Consider the following 11,249-nt stretch of genomic DNA (forward strand, 5'->3'; position numbering starts at 1 on the left):
AAACGCCTCTCACATGCACTTCTCACTGGGAAATCCTTCAAATAAGGTTAAATTTGAGAATTAAGCTTATAAATAGGGTCACAATAACGCAATATACAAATAAATGAATAAAAATTAAATAATCGATGTCAGCATTTGCACATTAATAAAAATGTTGGCTTCTCAGTACAGTAAACGGTTATAAAACCCACAGGACTAATTTACTTATCAGCAGTGAAACATCATGACGCTTTAACTTTACACTGTTAAACAGATAAATAAATGATCAAATGACATTCGTGTTCTTTATACACTTATAAGTTTCATGCTTTTATATTTATCAATACTCTTTCCACTTTCAGTATTGCCAATGCATTTGCATGTTTCTTTCTGTAATAAACAAAATGTTTATTAATGCCAACACTGCATTAGACTGAAAGTTCCTTTATACACACCCATAAGCAATACACAGAGTCAAAAGCAAAGAGACACTTTTTTATTTTAAAGCAAAAAGAACAAAAGGAATTCTTTCCTCCCCCCAAAATGGAGACAAAACATAAGGAAAAATGTGAAACTGCACAATACCTTTTGCATTCATTTTTTAAATTTCAAATTCCAATATATAATATTTAGCTGTTTTTGTGATTTAGTGACATTTACTTGCCATTAAACATTTGCAGAAACATTCCGGAACACATAAAGGGAAGGAAGGTGGAGCTTAGCTCTAAAAGCGATGATGTCACAATAGCCACTATCCAATCAGGGGGAGGCACGAAGGAGACTAGTGTGTGTGTACGTATGTATGTGTGTGCGTGTGGTAAGGCGTTGTACAACATGGGCGTTTCGAGTAAGAACACTCTAATTCGCACATCCTACATCTTATTTTATTTCCTTCTGTCATTATTACATCTGGGTTCTCTCGGTAGTGAATATATTTGATGGAGAAGTGCTTTGACTTATTAAATGGTGCATCAGTTCAGAAGCAGGAGTCTGGGCCTTCCAGTAGATCACATACAGAAGAGTGTGTGTGTGTGTGTGTGTGTGTGAGGAAAATGCTATTCTAGTTTACTCTATTCCACCACTCTTCGGTAAAAGTACAGGTAGCCCAGGTCCTTCGGTGGTTTCTCAGAGGCACAAACTTTCTGATCATTAAAGATTACCCACCTGAAAGAAGCAAAGAGTAACAGTGAAAACAATAATACTGAGAAAAAGTGATATTGATAGAGAGAGGTGGAGAAAGAACTTCACTCACTGTTGGTCCTTCTTGATGTGGCAGACGTAATGACCACACATTGTGCTCGTTCCCATGTGACTGATGAACGCAAAAAGCTCGTACTCTTCAGGACAAAAGAATGGGAAAGATTAGAAGAGAGCAAAATATTTATGATCCCATTTACAAAAATCACCATTTAATAAATACCACAGAAACACATACTTCCTGGTCCATCACGGACACGCGGTCCTGGAGGAGGTTCCCGACTGGCTTCACTTCCTCCCTCTGAGCGTCCACCTTCAGACACGTCCATAGACTCCAGATCATCCAGATGAGAGAAGATCCAGTCCACGGCTCGCTCGAGAACATTATTCTACAAATACAGAAATTGACAGATAGGATTTGAATCAATCTTCAATTAACAAAATGGCCTGTGAAAGGAAGCACAAAGCACTTGTAACATACTGATCGTCAACCTTAACAGGTTTCATTCTACCCGTCACCAAAATTTAGGACCATGATTTGTGAGACTTTAATGCTTTAACCAGAGAGTCTCAGTGATGCCACTTGGGTGTCACAATTTCAAATGAAATGTTAAATTTTTTATACTGAGGTAAAATGTATGCAATCTAACAGTTGGGTTGCATGCAAAATGAGGGACAATACACTTTTAGTATCAGGTCTATGAATCAATAAAACTTTTTGTATCCCTCGGGTTAAGAGAGGCAGCTGACGTGTCTCACCGTAGCTCTGAGAGCACGAGTGGCCTGGTCTCGACTGAAACCCATAGAAACGATAGTTGCTAGATGTTCCTCAGGTAGACTCTCTGTGGGTGTGGTGCCAGGAGCAGAACTAGATCCAGGCAACACTAAAGGTGCTGAGAAATCTGAAGAAGTTCACATAGAGAATATTACTGGAGATCTGCATACTACTTTAATTCCTCTTCACAGCTAACACTCATTGATGAATGTATTTACCAGGGTCTTCCATGTGTCCCATCACCCAGTTCATTGCAGCATCAATGCCAGTGTTGCCTGTGTAGTACACGGCTTTCCGGCAGGCCTCCAGAGGAAAACCCATCTCACACAGCTGAGACACTGTGGAGTCGTCCAACACTGGAGCTGAGAGACATACAGAGAGAGATAGTGCTCTACAGACATGTCTTGATATCAATGTTTCCAGGAATAATTACACTGACTGAATGCTAATGAAAATTATTAATAAAAAATTAAACCCCTGCTTAAAGGAATAGTTCACCAAAATATGAAAATTTGCTGAAAATTCTCACCCTCAGATCACCCAAGATGAAGATGAGTTTAATTCTTCATCAGAACTGATTTAGAGAATTTTAGCATTACATAACTTGCTCACCAATGGATCCTCTGCAATAAATGAGTGCCGTCAGAATGAGTTCAAACAGTTGGTAAAAACATCACAATAATCCACAACATGACTCCAGTCCATCTATTAACATCTTGAAAAGTGAAAAGCTGCACATTTGTAAGAAAAAAGTAATCTAATCTGAAGCAGGAGAGAAATATGCACAAAACAAGCACCATTTAAAAGTGAAAACGGTTCAAAACAGTTATAACAAATTATGCTGGTAAATGTGAGAGGACAACAAGGGATGGAATTTTTCACTGAAGGAAGCATTATTATGGATTATAGACAGCTATTTGGTTTACAATTAAATTAATACCTTAATGAAGGATTGGTTTCTTACAAACATGCAGCTATTCAGTTCTTAAGATGTTAATAGATGGACTGGAGTCATGTGGATTACTTGTGGATTATTGTGATGTTTTTATCAGCTGTTTGAACACTCATTCTGACGGCACCCATTCACTGCAGAGGGTCCACTGGTGAGCAAGTGTTGCAATGCTGAATTTCTCCAAATCTGAAAATTTGCTGAAAATGTACTCACCCTTCTTAATCGGATCATTTTTAGGTGAACTGTTCCTTTAAATCCAAAATAAATTACATTCAATTGAAAACTTAATATTAAGACTAATTAGGGCTCTATGAGATATCAATTATATATAGAGAAAATAAAGATTTTAAACTTAAATGAATATAATAAAATTAAAATAGACACTGTAAACAAAGAAGAAAGCAAAGGAAAAAGAAAGAATGAGAGACGGGCTTAAGTGACAGACAGATGCAGTCGGAAAGAGGAGAAAAGACAGACTGACACAGCAGTGGGGAGTAGAGAGAGTCGTCCTCCTCGTTGCCGTGGGAACCCAGGATACCTTTAACCTCCACATCAGGGGTCATGAGAGGAGGTGGAGCCACCTCTGGCAGAAGTTCCTCCCCCGGCTGCTGTCCCATAGCACGGAGCGCGCTCAGATCCAGTGTGTCAGGAACGTCAATGCTCACATCTATTAAAATGATAACAAAAGTATATTAATATTCAGACTAGGGCTGTCAACAGAACAGTTTTAAATGATGTAATTATCTGTGCAAAATGAACACGTTACATTCACAAACAGACAAAAAATATATAATTCACCTAGTTTTTTAGGAACCCAATCCAGGCCAAAGGTGAATTTCTTAATTTGGATGACAAGATGGTCAGGAAATGAAGCAAAGCGAGTGGTTCTAAGAGACAAAGAGATATAAAGACACTATTACAAACAGACGGAAACCAAAGACTAATTGAGAATTAAATTAATATTATTATTACTTTGTGGCAGTGGTTTTGGCTTGTACTGCAGAGCTCCAGAAGTCCGTGAGTGTTTCCGGTTCGCTAAGAGCAGCCAAACAGGCAGCAAATGGGATTTGAGCACGTGGTGCGGCAGGGGGAGGGGCTCCAGATGACTCCACCTCCTCCCGGCGACGCTCTGCTTCTTGTAGCTCCTCTGATAAACAGAAAGAGATGATGATAAATGAGAGGAAGGATAATACGTATTGGATACACAGAAGCATACTATGAGTGTCTAACCCATATTAGTCGCCTGGTCCATGGGAACGGGCAGCTGGACTATGTAGTCCACTCGTTGGGTGTATTTGGCCTTTTGTGACTGCTGGCATACGATCTTTTCCTCCACCAGGAAGCGGAAAGCTTCTGAGGGATTCATGCCAGACCGACAGTTCCTCTGGCCAACATAAATAAAAGGCAAAGTGAGTGAATGCAAAAGTAAGTGGTGTAAAACAGAGACCGCAAGAGAAAATCATCATTACCTCCACCATATTTATAAAGTGAAGAAGAAACTCCTGCGCATCCTGCTGCCGATTGGTAGAGAACTCAGGGTGGCCTCGTCCAACCAGAGCTTTGAACATGCGAGGCGCTATGCCAACCTGGTCACCCTGTACAAAGAAAATCATATTTATAAATGGCTTTTCCTGAACAAGCAGAATGCATTTCTGAATTTTCTTGCAAAAATGGTACAATTCCGTACAAAATCTATTAATGAATCATTTAAACACAAATTTCATGAATGAGACTCAATATGTGTGTACATACCCTGGGTTCAGTGGAGGTACTGGGGTCGTCTACGGGGTCAGGGGCCGGCTTAGAGTACTCTCCTGAAAGAATGCCATAACCCAGCTTTGCTCTGATTTTAAAGAGTGGAAATGAAGGAAGAAAGATAAAAATTTTGGTTACTTTATAAAAACATTATAGTGTTTGAGCTCTTTGATACAATCAAAGCAGTTAATCATGTTTTTCCCTCTTTCTTTCAGGCAATAGGGAGAACTGATGTATGGCGACATCTGCTGGATATGATATTACTGAAGCCCCTGCAGTAATATCAGGACTGAAGAGTTCAGCCTGACATGAAAATTTCTATCTTCATTTTATCACTTTCATGTTGTTTTAAAGGGGTGGTTGATTGCGATTTCACTTTTTTAACATTAGTTAGTGTGTAATGTTGCTGTTTGAGCATAAACAATATCTGCAATGTTGCAGTGCTGAAAGTTCAATGCAAACACAGATATCGTCTTTTAAAATTCTGGCAGTTTAATGCCTTCAAAAACGGCTCGTAGGGAATACAACGAGTTACTTCCCGGGACCGTTACGTCACGAACCCAGATAAACCCCGCCCCTGGGAACACGCAACAAAGAGGGCGGGGCCATGCTGCGCTGCTTTCTTAGAGAAGAGGAAGAAAACTAGGGGTGCACGTAAAAATCTATTCATATACGAATCGCGATTCTGTCTTCTAACGATTCTAATGGACACAACTTTCAAAATCAATGTTCTAAAGCAGCAGTTCTCAATCCTGTTCCTCGCGTCCTCCAGCTCTACATCTCTCTCACTCTCGTTCAGATCATCAGCTCAGTGAATACAATTATTTTCACATAGCTACGAGAAGCTTCATACATAGATGCGCGTGCGGTTGCTGTACTGTATTAAAGCTTTAATCATGATAAAACCATACATTAAAAGCTAACAGAAGCAGTAGCACTTACAAATAACAGCGTATCTAAAAGTTTGAGACAACAACAAACATACCATTAAGAGCCGTGCTTGCAAAGGTTCTGCGCGATCCTCTTCACTAATATCCTCTGCGTCTCAATCGGGCTCAGATTTATAAGAAATATAGACGACACCATTGTTTACAATACAACCGGATCACATGCCGCTAAGGTGAGGGGCGGGATGTTTACTCGCATACTAGTGGCGGTTTAGCCAATAACAACACACTGGGGCACCTAACCAATCACGTATTTCTGAGGGAGGGGCTTCATAAAAGCAGGAAATGATCAGCGCGTTTATCAGAGAAGGGACAGAGCGGAATAAAGGTAAGTTATGTGAAAAATAAATGCGTTTTTTTTTTTTCAAACCGAAGCATCAACACATGTTAGACTGCACCCCATAAACAATCAAGCCTAGAAAAAAAAAAAAAAAAAAACAGTCAGCCACCCCTTTAAACCTGTATGACTCACTCTCTGCTGTGGAACATGACACCGTTCATGAACACTGAAAAGTGGTTCATAAAACTTGTACTGCTCTATATTCCAGGTTTTCTTAAGTCATGCAAGGGTTGTGTGAGAAACAGACCATAATGTGTGTATATATAAACATTGGGCATCAAGATGTATTTGACACCAGTGATTAGAAATGCCCCCTGTATTGTTTACCCAAAATGGCTTGCCAAGTTTAAATACATGGAAGTGCACTTTGAAAGCTACTAAAGAGAACAAAATTTTGGGGGTAAACAATCTCTTTTAGACTAAAGTTTACTAGAGTTTATGGGACAGTTACTCACACTTGAGTCTTAAAATCCTGGGTAGGGTCACTGGGCGCCTCATTAAAGACCTTGTCGATGTTGGAAACGTATCTGAGTATCAATGAGAGAGAAATGATGCATTTAGAGAATTTATTTCAGCAGCAATAGTTCTTTATAAACATAAAAATACACAAAATATCCATGTGTAATACACACGTACACCACCATTCAAATGTACAGGGGCAGTACGATTTTTTAATGTTATTGAAAGAAGTCTCTTATGCTCACTTAGGCTGCATTTATCTGAATAAAGTAATATTATGAAATATTACAACTCAATTTACTTTGAGTGTTCAGCAGCCATTACTCAAGTCAGTGTCACATGATCGTTCAGAAATCATTCTAATATGCTGATTTGGTGCTCAAGAAACATTTCTTATTACCAGTGTTGCAAACTGTAGTGCTGCTTAATATTTATTTTTTACTCATTCCCTTCAATGAATATAAAGTAAAAAAAAAAAAAACACCATTTATTTCAAGCAGAAGTCTTCTGTAACATTGTCTCTTTTGACCAATTTAATGCTGAATAATTTCTCTAATTTCTACTGACCCCAAATCTTTAAATTGTAGTGATTATAGATGTGTTTTATATCCATGGTTGAAATATTGCTGAATCATCATGACAAAAACTCTAGACGACACAAAGGCTGACAAACATTCTGAGAGGCACTTACTTGGTCTGGAAGTCTGGGATGGTGAAGAGCACTTGCATGACAGAGTTGAGGTAGCAGCTGTTTCCCAGGTTCTTCATACCAGTGAGCCCCGGGCCCCACAGGGGCCTCAGAGTGGTACCTGACTCCTGAATCACCTCCCACTCTCCCACACGCTGGTTCACTGCGATCTCCAGCTCAGTCATGGTTCTTTCCGTCTAACAAAGAGAGAGGGAAACACTAAAAAACAGCTTCTTAAGCAGTTTAAGAAGAGATTTTTGAGATGACCGTACCTTTTCCATAGTCATCATATCGATGCCAAAGTGAGAAAGGTGTTCTGGAAGCTTAGAGTCTAATACCATATCATCTTCGTCATATGAATAGACATCTACAGAGACAAATACATGTCATCATAAATATAGCCCTAGTTAACAGTAAAGCATTCAAAACTTTACTGGCTTGAAATATTCAACGCCAGCATGATTTAATTCGATATTGTGCGATGATCTCACCTGCTCCGTCAGGTGTTATTGTGCCGAGTTTGACAGCCAATGGGTATCCAGTCTGCTGGTAGTACAGGAGGGCATGGTTATTCCCCCCTGAGCCATCAAAATATCTCCTCCCACACAAAACCTTCCCATCTGTCAGATTCACCCACAGGTTTTCCTGTAGGTTACAGACCTCACACTTCCAGCCACTGAAAGAAAGATGGGTGTATGTAAATGTAAAGAATCACTTACTCTAACTTTCTCCTGAGCTTAGCTCTACATATCAAACTTGTCTACAACATTCACACATGTATGTACCTCGGAGGGATTTTGACCCCATTGTCAAGTTGTTTAAGTTCAGCTGCGTATTTTGACTCCTGTCGCACTTCTCCATCCCACTGCTGCACCTGCAAAGCGTGCGACACTGAGTCTGCTGCCTGCAGCCCCGCCATTGACAGAGACACCTGCAAACGTGAACGAAACCAATACAGCCAATCAAAGTCTGCTCTGTTATAAAATATCAAGCATTCATTTAATTATGACTATGTTATTACATAGTGGAAACTAATTTTTAGAAAAATACAATTAAAAAAAAAAAAATTACGCACCCGTTCCCGAACAACATCTGGCATGGAGGCTAGATCCTCTGATGTCACTTCCTGTCGGTCTGGGAAGAGAACCACCTTGACCTCTTCGTCATACTGCTCCTGCTCAACATCAAACCCTCCCTCAATCCCTGCAAGAAACACATGCAAACTTTGCAGCCTTTTACATTTTATAAAAGAAACTTACAACACAAAACTGAGAAAACTAAAATGTGTGCAGGTGTTTACCGATGGCTAGTCTTGTGGGCTTCTTTTTCGGAGGGTCACCTGATCCAGAATTGTTTTCATCCTCCTTCTGATACACAGACAAGGTTAGTCTATATTTGCCATGAATCAGCATATTAAATGCAGTGATATTACATGAAGATGTATGTGTTAAAATATTTTCTTTAATACCATATGTAACATTTCTTCTCAGGTTCAAGCATTTTCTTTTATATCATATTAGTTTGCAAAGACATAAATAAGCTATGTATACACTGATTTCCAGAAAAAGTCTAAAAATGCAATTGAGTGCCAGTGTTTGGAACAAAAGACAAAAGTTCGCAATCTTTGGTTCTATCCATAAGTTGCTTATTGGATTTTGATATGTGGGCGTGGCACTCAAAAGAGACAGACAGACGAACGTGAGCTTGCAAGACTAAATGATTGAAAAAGTCTTGTATATGACACCAAAGAAAAGTCTCTTGAGGACATTGAGGATAAAACATTTTAAAAAATTAACGTTAGTTAGGTTCTCTGCAGTGTTTGAAAGCTATGGAAGTGGCACTCTTTTGGCATGTTTTACTGGTCGTGATTTTCCAATTGGTGGAGATTTCTTTGGAGAGTCATGGATAAAGTTTTTAACCAGGAATTGCCTGAATCAAAATATAAGTTGAAATAGTCTGGGCTGATGGCTTCAACAAAAGCATCATTGATTAACAACCTTTTTGCTCACAGATGGTCAGGCTTTAATGGTTTCTAAATTGCTAAAAACCAATTCCCCTATGGAAAAAAATAAAAAGGATTTTAACTTTCAGAACAACATATTGCTGTTTGTCCCACCCAACCTGATACAGCAAGACAAGCTGAACCAATGGCGTGAGTTTGGGGGCAGAATTATAAGTTTGTCTGGCCAATGAAAGACCAAAGGAGTGTCCAGGAAACCTGTTTGACGCCCATCATTTTTTCTGTTTGGAGACTACAAATATTTACGAATGTTTAATTAAACCATGCATGATTATTATGTATAAATGCACAGGATGATGTGTCACGTGTTTCTGTGCTTACCTGTGTTTTCCGGGTCCGGGTGATGTGGAAGTAAGCTCTCTGACCGGTTTTGGCATGGTGTCTTTCTACATACTTACTTCCAAAGCCGAGAAAGCTGTTCATGCAGACATACAAGCCTCCCTCACTCTCCTGAAACAAAAGGAAAGAATTGTTTCAACGAAATAGTGTTGGTCAGCACCATGCGTTCAGTGAGGCTGTGGCTGTCTCACGCGCATGATAAGAGTTACTGAATCACACGGACTCACCCAGGAAAGAATGTCTGCAGCTACTAGCTCATGTTAGCGTTATAACTAGCTCACAGCTAGCTAAAACAGTATATATAAAGTTGATAAATTAAGGCTAAATCAAGGGAAATTAGTGGTTTAATCAAGATGTGACCAAAGAGTGCAGAGTCAACATTACGATGATGACTCTCTTGACATAATGAAGGAAAATAGTGCAAACTTGAGCACTCAATGAGCGCTAGTTAGCAAACATCACAACTCCTGGCAAGGCGAAAGCAAAACAGCAACCTTACGCAAATAAAAAACATAAAAATAAATCCCGAAAGTGCGCGATGACTGTGCAGTCGCATGCTGCTGCTGAACTCACCGGGCTGGCGAATGAGAAGGCGCACTCGTCTTTGTGAACACGATCTCCGGGCCTCGGAACCCGAATCGTAGACAGAACCGACATCAATATCTCGCTAACCTCCGTCATTATCTGGCTAAACAGGATTGGCCTTCACACGCTTGCCCGCCTGGTTTTTTTGGCCCCCGCTCCTGAAATACAGTCTGCTGGAAGTCTCTGACAGCCCCCTTCTTTCTCTCAGTTTACCCTCAATGAAAAGCTGCTGCTGCTGATCAAGTGTGTTTCATTCGAGGCCAGGGGCGCTGTACACACTCTCACTGCACGCATTACAGCCGCAAGTGTTTGACCGTAAAGCGCCAAAAATGCGCGCATACGAGTTTTACAATCCCCATTTAATTTTGACATAAAATACTAATATGAGCATTAGCGCAATGTCTTCCATGCAAGAGTTAAATGGTCGTTTAATGCAGTATAACAATATTGGTATAACAATTGCTTTCTTTAGCAGTTCACCACATAAGAGAAATAAACCTTTATTGTGAATCCTCATGGTTTTTATGTATTACGGTAAAATGGAAGCCATGACAGTTGTCAAAATGAGAAAGCGGAAATTTTTACCTCGTGTAAATAACAATACTGGCCTCATGCGGCTGGGAGTGTAAGTGCGCGCAAAAAGTTTTGAACTTTTTCAACTAGAAAAAAGTATGTGATTGTGATGTATCAAATATATGGATATTGTTGCTTTGGGTTAAGTGTAGACGATTACTGGTTATCCTGTAACTGTTATTTGGATTTCATCCTAATAGATTTAGCCTATATCTTACAATATAAACAAAACAATGAAAGTAAATAACGTTAACACATAAGTTACTTCTAACTAAATTAGGAGATATCACATTATCTTGTTTTTCTATAAACTAATTATGATTACACCAACAAGCTAATACAAACCATATTCACCCGTTCACACCAAGAACATCTTGTTTATGAATGAAAAGCCTGCCGCTTTAAATGCTCGAGCTCTTTAAAGTCTGGCGGATTCTGATTGGCTGTCAGTGATTGTATCGTTTATCTGCTGGAAACAAATCGTTCTGAAAGCCAACAATATCATACGATTATTAAAACTGGTTATAGTTGTCGTCCTTGGTGTAAATTTTAAATAAAATTGTTTATTTATTTAAAATAATTTCAAGTTAAACATAAAAAGCGCAGTTTACTAATAAAAATAATGTAAATGTTCACAAGG

General features: G+C 39.3%; 1 protein-coding gene across 3 annotated transcripts; it reads right to left on the reverse strand.

Annotated features, from left to right (window-relative positions):
* Positions 1 to 460: 460 nt before the first annotated feature.
* usp5 (ubiquitin specific peptidase 5 (isopeptidase T)) lies at positions 461 to 11,019 on the reverse strand. 3 transcript variants are annotated; one of them, XM_058747784.1, is made up of 20 exons: positions 10,955 to 11,019; positions 9,434 to 9,562; positions 8,393 to 8,459; positions 8,168 to 8,295; positions 7,878 to 8,023; positions 7,584 to 7,768; positions 7,365 to 7,459; positions 7,096 to 7,289; positions 6,401 to 6,472; positions 4,656 to 4,746; positions 4,373 to 4,498; positions 4,134 to 4,287; positions 3,876 to 4,050; positions 3,702 to 3,790; positions 3,385 to 3,570; positions 2,170 to 2,313; positions 1,936 to 2,078; positions 1,415 to 1,565; positions 1,232 to 1,316; positions 461 to 1,143 (listed from the first exon to the last, which is right to left on the reverse strand). In XM_058747784.1, the coding sequence occupies exons 1-20, from the start codon at positions 10,955 to 10,957 to the stop codon at positions 1,050 to 1,052; spliced, it is 2,457 nt and encodes an 818-aa protein (XP_058603767.1). In that variant the 5' UTR covers positions 10,958 to 11,019; the 3' UTR covers positions 461 to 1,049. The 3 variants fall into 3 exon arrangements, with proteins under 3 accessions (XP_058603767.1, XP_058603765.1, XP_058603766.1); XM_058747782.1 differs by lacking the exon at positions 10,955 to 11,019 and adding an exon at positions 10,025 to 10,362; XM_058747783.1 differs by lacking the exon at positions 10,955 to 11,019 and adding an exon at positions 10,025 to 10,353 and having other exon boundaries at positions 3,442 to 3,570.
* Between the last annotated feature and the right edge of the window lie 230 nt (positions 11,020 to 11,249).

This window comes from Onychostoma macrolepis, chromosome 16 (genome assembly GCF_012432095.1).
Source record: "Onychostoma macrolepis isolate SWU-2019 chromosome 16, ASM1243209v1, whole genome shotgun sequence".
NCBI lineage: Eukaryota > Metazoa > Chordata > Actinopteri > Cypriniformes > Cyprinidae > Onychostoma > Onychostoma macrolepis.